We start from the raw sequence: 18,977 nt of genomic DNA, 5'->3' as shown, positions 1-18,977 counted from the left end.
AAAGCCACAGCCTCGTTTTCTATATTGCACCGAGAAATGTGGTAGGTTTTCTTGGTTGTGGTAATAAGAATCGAAATGATCAATTGCTAGACTTCAAAATCAAAACAACTTTTCCCCCTCCGGCGAAAGAAACAAATCCTCCAGTTTCTGCGCGCAAGTTCAGAGAAACATTAGAAATAAAAAATTAACCAAAAGCTTTTTAAAGTCCAAAATACTAAACACTTCACGATGATTCGGTTCAATTGTACATGCGTAACCGTTCTCCACTCGAGATTTTGTATCAATGATTCGTAACAGGGGTGCTTTTGTGTCTCCGACTATTCGATAACGAATTATGTCCAGGTAAAAAAACAAAATGAGTACCAGCACATACACCAAGGGGATAGTCAGCAAAAAGATTGTGTAGAGAGTGTGCTATATTTCGTGCTTCCTTGTTTGTAACTTATATGATAACCAGTTCCATCTCTGACACCCTTGAATTCGTGTAGACCGGGAATTTGCGGGTTTTAAAATAAAATAGCTTCCCAATGATGCAGCCATAATGAAAGATGTTTGGTTATGGGATCTATAATTAATCCAATTTCTCTAACTCTGTTTTCAGACGAATCTCATCCAGTATTTGTTCAATGCTCGTATACTCTCCTTTTGTTAGTTTTGCTGTTTCTCCAAAGTAAGGCCAGGAGATCTTGTCTTTCTCAACTTTCTGCTATAAACCGATCTTGTTTGTAGTACACAATGTTGTCAGTTACGTTGTTTATGAGTAGGGAAGTAATTTCTTTAACTGCTACTCTCCATTCACCTTGCAAATTTATTTCTTGACTCAGAAACTTTTTGAAATTGGCCAGAGTGTTATCTTTAAAAACGTTCCTTAATGCAGATGAAACTAGAGTAATTGTGAAGGAAGAAGGAGCATTATGGGTGACAAGACTGGAAGTGCCCTCAGTCATGATTGCTTATTTATAAGTACTTAATTATGACTGCTGAAGAATTCATTCTAGTTCCGAAACACTTATACCTTAAAGGGCACCCGCATGCTGCACGTGTTCTTCATGATGATAGTATTAGACATAAAAAAAAGCTCAACTATCCTACCTTAACCGGCTTAGATCCCTATTACTTGTAACAAAAATAAAGTATTTGTCGCACTAGATGCGAACGTTCTTTATTCAAAATAATCAGACACTTTTCGAAAACACTGGTTTTAGGAGTGACTAAATATTTGTCTGCTGTCTTGAATCGTTCGATACTTGCAACTTTTACGGGTATGTTTCCATTGACCACATTGAGCAAACAATCGCAAATAAGTGTTATGATCTCGCGATTTGAAGTTTTTCTAATTAATCTTCTTAGGTGGTCAGGTTTCAGTTGTACCATATGGAACAGAGTAGATAAATTTTTCTTCTTCATTTGTGATTGGAGTAGTTTCTGTATAAGATAAGGGTACACAAAAAAATGTTGGCCCAGGTAGTGTGATATTTGAACAAAATCTCAAACAATGTGATGTACGGAGGGTCCAAGTCGATGAGAAGATGTCCAATTGAGTCTCTGGTAGCTAATTCGTAACAGCTTCTCAACATAAATTCGATAAATTCAATTGTCGTGCTTAAAGATCTAGTTGCTGAACGTCACGAGGCGATTTGAACAGAATGATTTGTGAAGTGTTCATTAAATCAATCGTCCGCGACCATCAACTTTGTTGAATCAAGTTACCCTTAACATATATAACATCTTGCCCTCTATATCTACCCGCTGTCGCTAATCTAACAAATTCCTTGTCATTATAGATGTCTTCACAAAATCATCGAAAGCTAGAAGAACATTTTCTAAATTTCTTACAGATTCGAAACCGTTGAAATTCATGAACTTCATATTTACTTCGCGAGAAGATATTTTTTTCTGAGAATGCAGGTTGCATCTCTTTGTATGGATATAGGTTTTTTCAAATTTAAGGTAAAAAGTATTTCCATCAAAAGTTTGAAAATTAACTCAGTTTTCCCGGACCCTGAGGTTCCCACAATCGCCATGAAAAATCTTGTCGAAGTATCAATCACTTTATTCATATCTTTATCTTTGGCAGTAAGTAACCAACCAAGCCGGATAAAATCGAGAACCAAACTGAAGTTTCTTCGCAACTTAATTTTGTGAAAGAAAAATTGAGAATGCAGAAAGTTAGTAAAATTAGAATTACTACCATTTTCGCAACAAAAACTTCTTCAGATCATGGCAAAGTAACATTGTTATAAAACGTCCATGTTTTTTTCCAATGTTTGTCCCGTAGTAAAAATACTCTCTTACTATTGTTGCGTCAGGTTCAACTTTTGCTGCTGTTGTTTCTGATATTTGAGAAATGATTTATTCTACAGACTGTGATAGACTTTTTCTCACTGTAAATGAAGCTTTAAAAAAATGAACAAGGATTATGAACAGAAAAAACTTCATAACGTTTGACGTCTCTATTTTTTATGTCATTCATTTCTAGAAGTTTGCTGGGATATTTGAAGTTTTTTCGTAGAACATTGTTTTCTTCACAATATCCTTTTTCACAATTGTCTCAATCTCATCTGGCAATTCACTGCTGTTTAGATCCATCTGAACTCCTGGCTGACGGTTGAGTACTAGGAATAGTACGGGAAAATATACTCCTCGCTTGCTGGCTAACATTTCTGATAAACTTGAATCTCTGGAAGTATACAAATTGATCAATAATTGGAAAAAAATCTCTTTAATGTAGACAACACTTCTTCAGAAATTATTATTTGCTCCTTCCTCTGAACAATTTGGCCGCTGCAATCAATACGCTCTGTTCTTGTTCAGGAAAAATCACCCTCTGGAGTCATCCACGCACAAAGCATTGAATTTGGTGGTAGGTGTGTCTTCACTTTCGCTGATCTCTCGCTAATGTTCATTTTTCAACCAATCATAAAAAAACGTTGCTTTTCATCAGAACACAAAGATTCCTGGAGTTATGAGGTATATGTCTAATGCAATTTGGATTATTTTGGAAATAAAAGTTTTCAACCCGAGGACAACCCAAATCATCTAGGTTTTCAACATTTCGGTCCAAGTAATTGGCCAAAAATCCTGTCTTTTCTTTTCCTTAAGCGTAAAAAAACGGCAACAGAATTTCTCAACGCAAAATTCTGAAATATTTGATCCAAGTTTATGTAAAATTTATCACCGTTTTCCCAATTTAGACCGTGTAAACAAATTGTTAGTAACCTATATGATAACCAGTTCCATCTCTGACACCTTTGAATTCGTGTAAACCGGGAATTTGCGGGTTTTAAAATAAAATAGCTTCCCAATGATGCAGCCATAATGAAAGATGTTTGGTTATGGGATCTATAATTAATCCAATTTCTCTAACTCTGTTTTCAGACGAATCTCATCCAGTATTTGTTCAATGCTCGTATACTCTCCTTTTGTTAGTTTTGCTGTTTCTCCAAAGTAAGGCCAGGAGATCTTGTCTTTCTCAACTTTCTGCTATAAACCGATCTTGTTTGTAGTACACAATGTTGTCAGTTACGTTGTTTATGAGTAGGGAAGTAATTTCTTTAACTGCTACTCTCCATTCACCTTGCAAATTTATTTCTTGACTCAGAAACTTTTTGAAATTGGCCAGAGTGTTATCTTTAAAAACGTTCCTTAATGCAGATGAAACTAGAGTAATTGTGAAGGAAGAAGGAGCATTATGGGTGACAAGACTGGAAGTGCCCTCAGTCATGATTGCTTATTTATAAGTACTTAATTATGACTGCTGAAGAATTCATTCTAGTTCCGAAACACTTATACCTTAAAGGGCACCCGCATGCTGCACGTGTTCTTCATGATGATAGTATTAGACATAAAAAAAAGCTCAACTATCCTACCTTAACCGGCTTAGATCCCTATTACTTGTAACAAAAATAAAGTATTTGTCGCACTAGATGCGAACGTTCTTTATTCAAAATAATCAGACACTTTTCGAAAACACTGGTTTTAGGAGTGACTAAATATTTGTCTGCTGTCTTGAATCGTTCGATACTTGCAACTTTTACGGGTATGTTTCCATTGACCACATTGAGCAAACAATCGCAAATAAGTGTTATGATCTCGCGATTTGAAGTTTTTCTAATTAATCTTCTTAGGTGGTCAGGTTTCAGTTGTACCATATGGAACAGAGTAGATAAATTTTTCTTCTTCATTTGTGATTGGAGTAGTTTCTGTATAAGATAAGGGTACACAAAAAAATGTTGGCCCAGGTAGTGTGATATTTGAACAAAATCTCAAACAATGTGATGTACGGAGGGTCCAAGTCGATGAGAAGATGTCCAATTGAGTCTCTGGTAGCTAATTCGTAACAGCTTCTCAACATAAATTCGATAAATTCAATTGTCGTGCTTAAAGATCTAGTTGCTGAACGTCACGAGGCGATTTGAACAGAATGATTTGTGAAGTGTTCATTAAATCAATCGTCCGCGACCATCAACTTTGTTGAATCAAGTTACCCTTAACATATATAACATCTTGCCCTCTATATCTACCCGCTGTCGCTAATCTAACAAATTCCTTGTCATTATAGATGTCTTCACAAAATCATCGAAAGCTAGAAGAACATTTTTTAAATTTCTTACAGATTCGAATCCGTTGAAATTCATGAACTTCATATTTACTTCGCGAGAAGATATTTTTTTCTGAGAATGCAGGTTGCATCTCTTTGTATGGATATAGGTTTTTTCAAATTTAAGGTAAAAAGTATTTCCATCAAAAGTTTGAAAATTAACTCAGTTTTCCCGGACCCTGAGGTTCCCACAATCGCCATGAAAAATCTTGTCGAAGTATCAATCACTTTATTCATATCTTTATCTTTGGCAGTAAGTAACCAACCAAGCCGGATAAAATCGAGAACCAAACTGAAGTTTCTTCGCAACTTAATTTTGTGAAAGAAAAATTGAGAATGCAGAAAGTTAGTAAAATTAGAATTACTACCATTTTCGCAACAAAAACTTCTTCAGATCATGGCAAAGTAACATTGTTATAAAACGTCCATGTTTTTTTCCAATGTTTGTCCCGTAGTAAAAATACTCTCTTACTATTGTTGCGTCAGGTTCAACTTTTGCTGCTGTTGTTTCTGATATTTGAGAAATGATTTATTCTACAGACTGTGATAGACTTTTTCTCACTGTAAATGAAGCTTTAAAAAAATGAACAAGGATTATGAACAGAAAAAACTTCATAACGTTTGACGTCTCTATTTTTTATGTCATTCATTTCTAGAAGTTTGCTGGGATATTTGAAGTTTTTTCGTAGAACATTGTTTTCTTCACAATATCCTTTTTCACAATTGTCTCAATCTCATCTGGCAATTCACTGCTGTTTAGATCCATCTGAACTCCTGGCTGACGGTTGAGTACTAGGAATAGTACGGGAAAATATACTCCTCGCTTGCTGGCTAACATTTCTGATAAACTTGAATCTCTGGAAGTATACAAATTGATCAATAATTGGAAAAAAATCTCTTTAATGTAGACAACACTTCTTCAGAAATTATTATTTGCTCCTTCCTCTGAACAATTTGGCCGCTGCAATCAATACGCTCTGTTCTTGTTCAGGAAAAATCACCCTCTGGAGTCATCCACGCACAAAGCATTGAATTTGGTGGTAGGTGTGTCTTCACTTTCGCTGATCTCTCGCTAATGTTCATTTTTCAACCAATCATAAAAAAACGTTGCTTTTCATCAGAACACAAAGATTCCTGGAGTTATGAGGTATATGTCTAATGCAATTTGGATGATTTTGGAAATAAAAGTTTTCAACCCGAGGACAACCCAAATCATCTAGGTTTTCAACATTTCGGTCCAAGTAATTGGCCAAAAATCCTGTCTTTTCTTTTCCTTAAGCGTAAAAAAACGGCAACAGAATTTCTCAACGCAAAATTCTGAAATATTTGATCCAAGTTTATGTAAAATTTATCACCGTTTTCCCAATTTAGACCGTGTAAACAAATTGTTAGTAACCTATATGATAACCAGTTCCATCTCTGACACCTTTGAATTCGTGTAAACCGGGAATTTGCGGGTTTTAAAATAAAATAGCTTCCCAATGATGCAGCCATAATGAAAGATGTTTGGTTATGGGATCTATAATTAATCCAATTTCTCTAACTCTGTTGTCAGACGAATCTCATCCAGTATTTGTTCAATGCTCGTATACTCTCCTTTTGTTAGTTTTGCTGTTTCTCCAAAGTAAGGCCAGGAGATCTTGTCTTTCTTAACTTTCTGCTATAAACCGATCTTGTTTGTAGTACACAATGTTGTCAGTTACGTTGTTTATGAGTAGGGAAGGTAATTTCTGTAACTGCTACTCTCCATTTACCTTGCAAATTAATTTCTTGACTCAGAAAATTTTTGAAATTGGCCAGAGTGTTATCTTCAAAAACGTTCCTTGATGCAGATGAAACTAGGGTAAGTGCGAAGGAAGAAGGAGCCTTATGGGTGACAATACTGGAAGTGCCCTCAGTCATGGTTGCTTATAATTCCTCCTTCTACAGAATTCGAATTAGTTCAGACTTGAAAAAAAATTTCCCGCAATCGGTTCTCTCTTATTAACAATCAAATTATATGTTGGTGGATTTCGTGTTGGTATGTCAAGAGCTTCAAACACTTTATCGGTGAACGATTGTTTATAACCCTTGCGAAAAAGTATGTCTACTTTGGCGAGTCTAACAATCATCAACAAAGCTTCGCACGTCGAACTAATTTGAATGACTGTTCTGCTTGTAATGAAACCAGGCGAGGAACATCTTTTTAATTTACTTTGTTTGCTGTACGATTTGTGACACGATTTGTTCTCGAATTAATTGCATTGACAAAATCTTGCAATTTTTCAAGGTAAGAGTATGTCCATTTATCCTTCAAGTATTCAAAAATAAGGTTTTTCGAGGAACGGAAAATTCTCTCAGCGAATGCGGACTTTTTCTGGCTCTCTGTGCTATAAAATTTTATGCCTTTCTCTTTGCATAAAGCTTCGAAGAACCCTTAAAATTCAGTGCCCTTGTCCACACATAATTTTTCGGTTGTTTTGCCGTTGACATTAATTTGAACGCTTCTGCTGTTGTAGAAGCATACTTTGATTTCAAGGGTTGCACTCCGAGATAGCGCGACAAGCAGTCAACTGCAACAATCAGATGCTAAACATCATGGTTGTACTTGTAAATAGGCCAGATCTAATGAGCAGATTTCGTCGAAATCGTGAGCTATGACCTTGAGTCGCGGCGTTTTTTGGATGTCAATTCGATAATTTGTGGCAGGTTCAAAGTGAAGCGAAAATTCAATTGCCCGAAGCAACTATAACAATGAATATGATTCATATAATGAACCAGTGTCAATACTAAGGACCCCAAAAAGTATAACTCGAAAGAATTTTGTATCGTGTCCCTAATCTAACAAATTCCTTGTCATTATAGATGTGTTCACAAGAATCATCGGAAGCTAGAAGAACATTTTCTAACTTTCTTAAAGATTGGAATCCGTTGAAATTCATGAACTTCATATTTACTTCGCGAGAAGACACTTTTTCTGAGAATGCAGCTTGCATCTTTTTGTAAGGATATAGAACTGTTTCAAATTTAAGGTAAAAAGTATTTTCAGCAAAAATTTGAAAATTAACTCAGTTTTCCCGGACCCTGAGGTTTCCACAATCGCCATGAAAACTCTTACCGACGTATCAATCGCTTTATTCATATCCTTGACTTTGGTAGTACATAACCAAAAAAGCCGCAAAAAAAATCGAGAACCAAACTTCTTCGCAACTTAATTTAGTGAAAGAAAGTTAGAGCTGCAATCAATACGCTCTATTCTTGTTAATGAAATTTTAATATCACCCACTGAGTCATCCACGCACAAAGCATTAAATTTGGTGGTAGGTATGTCTCCACTTTCGCTGATCTCTCGCTATGTTCATTTTTCAAACAAAAACCTTGCTTTTCATCAGAACACAAAGATTCCTGGAGTTATGAGGTATATGTCTAAAGCAATTTTGATGATTTTGGAAATAAAAGTTTTCAACCCGAAGACAACCCAAATCTAGATCTTTTTTGTATCTAGATAGCTTGTTGAAACACAGATGGATTTTCTCTCTAAGTCTTTATCAACCCATAGTGAGTTAAAACTAAACGAATAAACGAATACGCTTTGATAATCAGCAATAATTAGATCGCTCACAGTACCATACTTTTGTTTTGTAGAAATGCACCAAATCATTTGTTGAAGCTCACTCAAATAAAATTGTTCTTTCAAAATTAACTCGTATTCTCTTCGAAATTTCCTTTGCCCTATCGAGAAACAGGTCGTACTACGTACAGAGTTTGAGAAATATTTTTTCCGTGTTTGAAAACACTTTTAATTGTAACTGTTCATTATCAATATCTTCAGTACACCAAGTTCCCTCTAATTCCATTTTTCTTATTTCAAAATTTGACAAATTTGTCAATTGGAATATTGTGCCCACAAACGGCCGCCGTTTTTGCAGACTGATTTCAATTTAATGCCTTTCCATGATAAAATATAGCTGAGGTTAAGGAAATAGTTTACTGCTGCCAGCAGTTAAGCTACGGTGCCAAATCGCCGGCGTAATTTTGTTATATACCACTAAGTCAATTCCACGTTCACTAACAAATTTCAAATAGATCGAAAGTTCATTTATCCGAAGCAATTATAACAATGAATATGATTCATATAATGACCAGGGTCAATAATAAGGACCCCAAAAATCGGAATTAGAAAGAATTTTGTATCGTGTCCCTAATCTAACAAATTCCTTGTCATTATAGATGTCTTCACAAGAATCATCTAAAGCTAGAAGAACATTTTCTAACTTTCTTACAGATTGGAATTCGTTGAAATTCATGAACTTCATATTTACTTCGCGAGAAGACACTTTTTCTGAGAATGCAGCTTGCATCTTTTTGTAAGGATATAGAACTGTTTCAAATTTAAGGTAAAAAGTATTTTCAGCAAAAATTTGAAAATTAACTCAGTTTTCCCGGACCCTGAGGTTTCCACAATCGCCATGAAAACTCTTACCGACGTATCAATCGCTTTATTCATATCCTTGACTTTGGTAGTACATAACCAAAAAAGCCGCAAAAAAAATCGAGAACCAAACTGAAGTTTCTTCGCAACTTAATTTAGTGAAAGAAAGTTAGAGAATGCAGAAAGTTAGTAAACTTAGAATTACTACCAATTTCGCAACAAAAAGTTCTTCAGATCATGGCAAAGTAACATATTTATAAAACGTCCATGTTTTTTTTTCAGTGTTTGTCTCGTAGTAAATATACTCTCTTACTATTGTTGCGTCAGGTTCAACTACTGCTGCTGTTGTTTCTGATATTTGAGAAATGATTTCTTCTACAGACGGTGATAGACTTTTTCTCACTACAAATGAAGCTTTAAAAAAATGAACAAGGATTATGAACAGACAAAACTTCATAACGTTTGAAGTCTGTTATTTATGTCATGCATTTCTAGAAGTTTAATGGGATATTTATAGTTGTTTCGTAGAAGATTGTTTTTTTCACGATATCCTCTTTCACAATTGTCTCAATCTCATCTGGCAACTCGCTGCTGTTTAGATCTATCTGAATTCCTGGCTGACGGTTGAGTACTAAGAATAGTACGGGAAAAAATACCCCTGGCTTGCTGGCTAACATTTCTGATAAACTTGAATCTCTGGAAGTATACAAGTTGATCAATAACTGGAAAAAATCTCTTTAATGTAGACAACACTTCATCAGAAACTATTATTTTCTCCTTCCTCTGAACAGTTTGGCCGCTGCAATCAATACGCTCTATTCTTGTTAATGAAATTTTAATATCACCCACTGAGTCATCCACGCACAAAGCATTAAATTTGGTGGTAGGTATGTCTCCACTTTCGCTGATCTCTCGCTATGTTCATTTTTCAAACAAAAACCTTGCTTTTCATCAGAACACAAAGATTCCTGGAGTTATGAGGTATATGTCTAAAGCAATTTTGATGATTTTGGAAATAAAAGTTTTCAACCCGAAGACAACCCAAATCTAGATCTTTTTTGTATCTAGATAGCTTGTTGAAACACAGATGGATTTTCTCTCTAAGTCTTTATCAACCCATAGTGAGTTAAAACTAAACGAATAAACGAATACGCTTTGATAATCAGCAATAATTAGATCGCTCACAGTACCATACTTTTGTTTTGTAGAAATGCACCAAATCATTTGTTGAAGCTCACTCAAATAAAATTGTTCTTTCAAAATTAACTCGTATTCTCTTTGAAATTTCCTTTGTCTTGAGAAACAGGTCGTACTACGTACAGAGTTTGAGAAATATTTTTTCCGTGTTTGAAAACACTTTTAATTTTAACTGTTCATTATCAATATCTTCAGTACACCAAGTTCCCTCTAATTCCATTTTTCTTATTTCAAAACTTGACAAATTTGTCAATTGGTATATTGTGCCCACAAACGGCCGCCGTTTTTGCAGAGTGATTTCAATTTAATGCCTTTCCATGATAAATAAAATATAGCTGAGGTTAAGGAAATGGTTTACTGCTGCCAGCAGTTAAGCTACGGTGCCAAATCGCCGGCGTAATTTTGTTATATACCACTAAGTCAATTCCACGTTCACTAACAAATTTCAAATAGATCGACAGTTCATTTGCCCGAAGCAATTATAACAATGAATATGATTCATATAATGACCAGGGTCAATAATAAGGACCCCAAAAATCGGAATTAGAAAGAATTTTGTATCATGTCCCTAATCTAACAAATTCCTTGTCATTATAGATGTCTTCACAAGAATCATCTAAAGCTAGAAGAACATTTTCTAAATTTCTTACAGATTCGAATCCGTTGAATTTCATGAACTTCTTATTTACTCCGCGAGAAGATACTTTTTCTGAGAATGCAGGTTGCATCTCTTTGTAGGGATATAGGACTGTTTCAAATTTAAGGTAAAAAGTATTTCCATCAAAAATTTGAAAATTAACTCAGTTTTCCCGGACCCTGAGGTCCCCACAATCGCCATGAAAACTCGTGCCGACGTATCAATCACTTTATCCATATCCTTGTCTTTGGTAGTACGTAACCAACCAAGCCGGAAAAAATCGAGAACCAAACTGAAGTTTCTTCGCAACTTAATTTAGTGAAAGAAAGTTTGAGAATGCAGAAAGTTAGTAAAATTAGAATTACTACCATTTTCGCAACAAAAACTTCTTCAGATCATGGCAAAGTAACATTGTTATAAAACGTCGATGTTTTTTTCAGTGTTTGTCTCGTAGTATAGTAAGAATAGTAGGGGAAAATATACTCCTGGCTTGCTGGCTAACATTTCTGATAAACTTGAATCTCTGGAAGTATACAAGTTGATCGATAACTGGAAAAAATCTCTTTAATGTAGACAACACTTCATCAGAAAATATTATTTTCTCCTTCCTCTGAACAATTTGGCCGCTGCAATCAATACGCTCTATTCTTGTTAATGAAATTTTATTATCACCCTCTGAGTCATCCACGCACAAAGCATTGAATTTAGTGGTAGGTATGTCTCCACTTTCGCTGATCTCTCGCTAATGTTCATTTTTCAACCAATCATAGAAAAACCTTGCTTTTCATCAGAACACAAAGATTCCTGGAGTTATGAGGTATATGTCTAAAGCAATTTAGATGATTTTGAAAATAAAAGTTTTCAACCCGAGGACAACCCAAACCATCTAGGTTTTCAACATTTCGGTCAAAGTAATCGGCCTAAAATCATGTCTTATCTTTTCCTTTAGCGTAAAAAACGGCAAGAGAATTTTTCAACGCAAAAATCTGAAGTATTTGATTCAAGTTAATGTAAAGTTTATTACCGTTTTCCCAATGTAGACCGTGAAAATAATTTGTTAATCAGTTGTAAGCTTAGCGTTCGAGCTTTGGCAGTATATTAAAACTAACTGGAGGAAAAAAAGTCTGTCGCTGTAGTCTCAAGTTTTTATTGCTATAACTTTAAGCACGAAAGCGTTTTTCTTGTAACGGAAGCCTTCCAGGTCAAGCACAACTGATCGCTCGCTTAGCATTCTAGTAAATGATAAACTTCTGCTTAATGAAAGGGAAGAAAGCTATTCCACTCAATTGTCCCAATAAACGGTTGTTACAAACCCAGAGCAACATGTAATAGTACGTGGGACCCTCTCGGTGAAAATCGTGTATAAATCCGGCCGCATCGTGCAAAACAGCGTGCAATCGTAAGAATTTGGAATTTTTCAAGTATTTGTCCAAAAAACAGTTATCAATACCAATCAAGCCACCATAAGGTCTCAACGTAATTAAAATGTCGTAGTTAAGATTATCAGAGCTATTAAAAATCAGAACATGCAGCTAGAAAAGAGTTTCGTCGGTTAGAATTATCAGGATAAGTTTGTTTTAAAGAGGTATAAATTTCGTGAACTATTTTCAAATCAATAGAAGTTATTCTGCTTTTTTGCAATTTCATAGTTTATTTTTTGCAACACCTCTCCAACCTGCTAAATTTCAAGCCAGTGAAAAAAAGTGAACTTGCAGATACCATTTAGACTCATTAAGATATCGGTGGTAAGTAAATAAACCACTGGAACTTTTTTGTATCTAGATAGCTTGTTGAAACACGGATGGATTTTCTCTCTAAGTCTTTATCAACCCATAGTGAGTTAAAATCAAACGAATAAACGAATACGCTTTGATAATCAGCAATAATTAGATCGCTGACAGTACCATATTTTTGTTTTGTAGAAATGCACCAAATGATTTGTTGAAGCTCACTCAAATAAAATGGTTCTTTCAAAATTAACTCGTATTCTCTTTGAAATTTCCTTTGCCCTCTCGAGAAACAGGACGTACTACGTACAGAGTTTGAAAAATAATTTTTCCGTGTTTGAAAACACTTTTACTTGTAACTGTTCATTATCAGTATCTTCAGTACACCAAGTTCCCTCTAATTCCATTTTTCTTATTTCAAAATTTGACAAATTTGTCATTTGGTATATTGTGCCCAGAAACGGCCGCCGTTTTTGCAGAGTGATTTCAATTTAATGCCTTTTCATCATAAAATATAGCTGAGGCTAAGGAAATAGTTTAATGCTGCCAGCAGTTAAGCTACGCTGCCAAATCGCCGGCGAAATTTTGTTATATACCACAAAGTCAATTCCACGTTCACTAACAAATTTCAAATAGATCGAAAGTTCATTTTCGCGAAGCAATTATAACAATGAATATGATTCATACAATGAACCAGGATCAATAATAACGACCCCAAAAATTTAACTTAGAAAGAATTTTGTATCGTGTCCCTTTTTGCTAAGGGGTCATCTGCTTTTTGGGTGGAAATTTTCTTTCGTTCACGAAACCCTAGGATGAAGGTCCTCCAAAAATTAATGGCCATTTTCCTAGGATTTTGCTTTACGTGAGGAGCCCCTTAGGAAGGAACCCCCCCCCCCTTAGGATCACGATACAATACTACTCTTTTGACAGTTCAAATGCAATTTTGAAAATTCGGTTGTAATTTCAACTCTACTTCTCTGTGTCAAGGTCAGCTTTATTTTAGGAAATTAAAACATTGTCCGATAAATTTGGTAAAAGCTATCGATAAATTAGTTAAAACTCATGTCATCGATAACTTAGTTGTAACTTACGTTCCTGGAAAAGATTCACAAACGGCGTAGACTCCCTCAGATTTCTCTTTCTGAGTCCTTGCAGCAGACTCACCCTATCACCAGTCGCAATTCTGAACGCATGGGGTGAGAACACTGGAGTCCTCTGCTGTTCATAGCTGCGACTCACTCCCGCCTCCTCGCCACTGCTGATATTCTCCAGTTTGGTGTCCACATTATCTGTGTTGGGAGGAGAGGACAGCTCACTGGAGTAAGTAGTCTGAGTCTCGGAAGCAGGAGTGGCAGTCTCTGAGGTGGGAGAGGAGGTCTCCGAGGTCGAATTACTCATTCATGCACAATCTGAAAACACGCACGAACAACTGAACGCATCAAATCAAACTTCAAATGCCATTATGCATACAAGCTCTGAAAATCTGAATAGTTGACTAGCAATGGATGCATTAGTCCAATCATGAATAAATTTAAAAAAAAAAAAAAACTTTTTTTTAGGAACACCGATGAAAAAGACAGGTTTTCGGCACTTTATAGTTCAGCAAATCTCGGTTTTTTCCCCATAACTATAGCCAAAAAGCATCAACTTTTGGTTGACTCCTAGTCAAAGGCCATCAAATGTCATTGCCCACACAACTTCCGACTCAAGGCCAACCCACGAGTTGAACGATCATTTTCTTGACATTGTTCGTGAACTGATCGTTATCTTCAGTAAACAAACTCATTTGTGTACATAAATTATTTCCGTACAAATTATGCGTTATAAAAACAATTTGAAGTATTATTCGGAGAAAAAAGAAACATGCTTATGAATTATTTCAGTATATATCATCTGGGGTTGTTTCTATCTTTTCCACATCTGGAGGAAGATGACGGACTAGTGCTAGAAGATGGAGATCCATCCAGCTTCCGCTGTTTTGAGCTAGTCGGACCACTTGCATGTTCTGTTTGCATTGTATTTTCTGAGCTTGGAATTGAACTACTGCTATGTGCTAATAATGTTGCAAGCTTACGTGCATCGTCTGCTTCATGTTGCTTCTAAACAAAATTGAACAGAGCCTAAATGAAGCTTCACATCACTTGTCATACGAGCATGGGTCAATTTGTACCTGTGAAAAAATTAACACCTTTCAAAAAATCGAAAGAATGAAAAGTCTAAACAACAAAAAAATGCCTTAAAATCGTGCAAAAAAAATTTATCGGAATTCCTCCATAAGAAGTTACATTATAATGAGTACTAGCGGGCAACGCACTTCCGGTGCTTCGAATTAAAGACTCATAAAAAACGGCATATATTGGAAATAATATTTGCATCCTTTGAGTGTACTCCGACGGCACCCAATTACAGGGTTGGCAATTTCATTTTCAGTAAAAATTTTTATCAAAAGTTTTCAAATTTTGAAAAACCATACTATTTTGTGAACTTTTTTATCAAAGTTTGTTGAAAATTTTTAAAATGACAGAAACACCTCGCATCTCGGAAACTAAAAGCAATTGAGCATTCGCATTTGGACGCACGATTTGCAACTTCTGCGAGTACTCACAGTAGTCAACTACATGGTCGGGATCTTCAAATTTTGAGAAAACTCAAATTGAAGTTTTCTCATTTCATTTTTAAAATTACAAAGAAAAGTGCCATATCTCGAAAACTAAAAAAAAAATGAGCACTCATATTTGGAGGCAAGATTCGCAACCCCTGAGAGTACTCTGACAGCCCCCAACTACAGGGTTAGGAATTCAACAAATTTTGAAGAAAAAAAGTTTAACTTAAATTTTCTGAACTTTTTTTTGAAAAAATCATTAAAACGTCATATTTCTTAAACTACGAAGTTTTGAGTTGTCGAACTTAAAGGTAAAACGCAACCCCTGTGAGCGCCCTGATAAAGCCTCACTATAGAGCTAGGAACATAAGAAAATTTTAAAATCTTGGTTCTTTGAACAATTAAAAAAAAAACACTACAAACGTCACATCTCAGAAACTGAAAGCATTAGAGCAGTCGCATTGGGACGCAAAATTTGCAACATGAAAATGTGAGGGTATTCTTACGGTACCAAACTACAAGGTCGAGAATTTAAAATATTTTTTGAATTTTTTAAAAGCCACATTTTCTGAAAAATTAAAAAGAAATAAAAAACACGTCATATATCGAAAACTACAAGGATTTGAGCAGTCATATCTGAAGATACGCAACCCCTATTATCCTGAGATTACTCTGACAACTCCCACTACAAAAATGGGAATTTCAATTTTTAAAGAAAAAAATTTAATTTGTTTTCTGAATTTTTTTTGAAAAAAATCAAAAAAAAAAAAGAAAACGTAACGCAATATCTCGAAAAGTACAAAGATTTGAGCAGTCATATCTAAAGGCAAGATACGCAACTTCTGTTAGTACCCTGGCAGGGCCTCACTATGGAGATGAATTTCATTTTTTGTGAAATTTTTTTAAGTTACGTTTTCTAGAATTTTTTTGAGAAATCTCGAAAAATGCTCTATCTCGCAAGCTGAAAAGATTTGGTTACTCATATATGGAGGCCAAAATTGCAACACCTGGTGAAGCCCTGATAGCAATCAAATATCGGGTATTAGTTTTAAACTTTGCGAAATAAACACTGAATTCAAATTGGAAAATCGAAAAATCTTAACCATTGCATCATACGATTTAGCTTAAACGTGAAAAAATTCTTTTGTTCAACATACAAAAATAATACGTTGAAAAAGCTTAAACACGGCGAAAAAGTGAAGCCCGGATGTAACTATATAATGTATTGCTTATGTCATGGAAAATCCATGACGCGGTACACGACAGAAAAACAGGCCAACTTTTCCATTCACAAAAAGAACAGGTACTGTTTGGACTCCGAAAACTGAAAATTTGTAGTCCCAGTCATCGACGTCAACTCTGCGCCACAGGCAAGTCCAAAACTCTTGGGGAGACGCTTGAGCTGAAAATGCGTTATGAAAAAATAGTGCCAAGAAAAATGACAGTAACTGAGTTTTGAAAAGAGAAAATTCACGCTGAAGCACGCACACATCGGCTTTGCAATAAATAATTCAAACTACTTGTTCAAAATTTAAATTGTCGATGGAACAACAGTTGATTGAAAATCGCAATCAGTTATTGAACTCAAAGATTGTAAATTGTCAGAAAATCTTAATTCATCAAAATTCATCTTACTCCATTGCTTTCATGAATAAGAATATACTACACTTTTATTTAAAAAGCTACAAAATTTACTAATTGGTACAATTAATTACAAAAAGATAGTCTTCAGATTGCGCTAAGGAACTTCTAAAGACTTCGCGCATCGAATACCTTCAGAATTTTTTATTCAAACGATAGCAGCAGAAAAAAGGGTTTCCAGGATATATTTCGTTCTTCCTTTCTTGGAGTACCGACTCACCGTTTCCTCCATAACGCAACAGGGCCAACAAAATAATCACGCAAAAATTGGAAAACAACCGTTGCTATTTCGAATTTTTTTCGCCGTTTAATCGGTAGAATATGTAGCTCGGTTAGAACCAGAATTAAATGACTTCTATAGTCCAAACAGAAAACAAAATGAGCAGCTGCATTCTGAAGTTGATAAATCTGATTAGCGGCTAGCTCTAAATACCCGAACACGTCTTTCATTTGAGAGACAACTTTCTCTATTATCAACGCGAGAGCCACAAAGAGCGATTAAAAAAACTTACAAGTGGCTGTGGTCAGCATACTTGTGGTATCGCATTGTGTACTTTCTCAGTACATCCCCACCAACGAGAAAATCAACAATTAACAGAAAAGGTCTCAGTACCGCGCCTACTGGCAAGCCTCTGTTCAATTTTCGAGTGGGCCATTTGTCGCCCTCACATACCACTATATCAGTTCTGTCAGTCAAATTTTTGTGAAACCAGTGAGTGCTTTCCCTTCAGCTCAAAATATTTTGCTAAATTGAAAGTAGAGAAATGTGATGTTGAGTATCCTAAGCTTTATTAATTGAAAATAGCGACGAAATTTTTAGGATGGCTGTTTCAGTCAGTTAATGGGTTGATAAATAAGCAGACTGGTTTGAGGCTAACATACAAATACCATAATTTGAAGCTTTAGCTGCAAGATTTTCTAGAGACGTTCGGAAATTTTCAAAATTGATTGAAATTATCACCCTCTAGGATGCCTTCTTGAGCAAGAAGGATTTCTGGCGAATCTTCAGCGGTTTTGGACACTTGCCGTTAAGTAAACTTTTCGAGTTTATAGCATCAGCAAAAAAGAGACCATTGTGAATGCTTTCAAGTCAATTTAAACCTCTGCCGATGTCGAGATATTTTCACCTAGCATGTCCAAATGATCCCGTTTAATTTGCTTTCACGCGCGTTAATTATTCAGAAACAACAACACTTCAAGTCTTTCGTTCAGCATGCAGTCCAACCCTAAATGTGTTGCCATTTGATCACGTGCTTTTGTATGACAGCTTGAAGTCACTAGCGGTATAAACTTTGCAGAAAAAAGCAGCGTTTTTTTTAGAAGCTCTATCAGAACACAAGCATCGTGCCTTGAAAATCCAATGAAGAAAATCTGCTATTGGATGTGGTCTGCACACTTAAGGTATGGCACATTCATTTCTCTCAGTAAAACGCCAACAACGAGACAAAGAAGTCTCAGGAGCATGCTAAAATCCACACTTACCCCTTTTTCTATTGTCGATTTGTCATTCTCACATATCACATGTCTCATCGGTCACCTTTAGTTAGTTTCGTCGGTCACCTTTATGTGAAACCAGGTGAGTGCGTTCTACCTTGTCCCAACCTATGTTGAAAAATGAAAGCAGAGCACCATGATGCAAAGTACTGAAGACACTTTTTATGGAGCAGTTTTTTCTATATCCATCGTTGCAGCTATATCAGAAGAGACTTTCAGGAAAGCTGTTTCAAATAAACGGTTGAATAAATAAGCAGACTAGTTTGAGTCTAACAGACAACTACTAGGAGATTATTTATCAAAGCTTTAGTTGCAAGTTTTTCTGCCTACTTAATCTGGGAGAATGCCTGGCCAATCTTCGAAAGTCTGGAGCTTCGCCTGTTATAATTGAATTATTCGAACATTTCAGAATAGCATCTGCAAAAAATACGATAGACAGATTTGAATGTTTTCAAGTCAAAATAAACATCTGCCGATGTCGAATTCTTTTCAATCAGCATGCTCAAGTGTTCCCGTTCAATTTGAGACACATCACCGAAACTAGTACACGCCACAACGGGATGTTTGACAGGCAGATACTTTTCAAGAAAAAACTAAGTCTTGCATTCATAGAAGCATGCAGTCTTCGGTTGAATTTCCGAAGCGAGCACAACGATAATGAGTTT

The 18,977-nt window shown here is 35.6% G+C and overlaps 2 protein-coding genes across 5 annotated transcripts in view; both read right to left on the bottom strand.

Moving 5' to 3' along the window:
- Positions 1-18,977, bottom strand: part of LOC134841435 (autophagy-related protein 16-1-like) — a 214,249-nt gene that overhangs the window by 86,580 nt on the left and 108,692 nt on the right. For all 4 annotated transcript variants that reach the window (XM_063857421.1, XM_063857422.1, XM_063857423.1 and 1 more), the window contains exon 2: positions 13,667-13,986. In XM_063857421.1, coding sequence (XP_063713491.1) covers positions 13,667-13,973 — 307 coding nt within the window. In that variant the 5' untranslated portion in view covers positions 13,974-13,986. The remainder of the gene's footprint in view (positions 1-13,666; positions 13,987-18,977) is intronic.
- Positions 14,357-18,977, bottom strand: part of LOC134841437 (uncharacterized) — a 113,317-nt gene continuing 108,696 nt past the window's right edge. Inside the window, exon 6 of the mRNA XM_063857425.1 lies at positions 14,357-14,674. Within this exon, the coding sequence (XP_063713495.1) occupies positions 14,465-14,674 (210 nt within the window). The 3' untranslated portion in view covers positions 14,357-14,464. The remainder of the gene's footprint in view (positions 14,675-18,977) is intronic.

The sequence above is a fragment of the Symsagittifera roscoffensis genome, chromosome 3 (assembly GCF_963678635.1).
Source record: "Symsagittifera roscoffensis chromosome 3, txSymRosc1.1, whole genome shotgun sequence".
Classification (NCBI taxonomy): domain Eukaryota; kingdom Metazoa; phylum Xenacoelomorpha; order Acoela; family Convolutidae; genus Symsagittifera; species Symsagittifera roscoffensis.
This window is presented reverse-complemented; position numbering and strand designations above follow the sequence as displayed.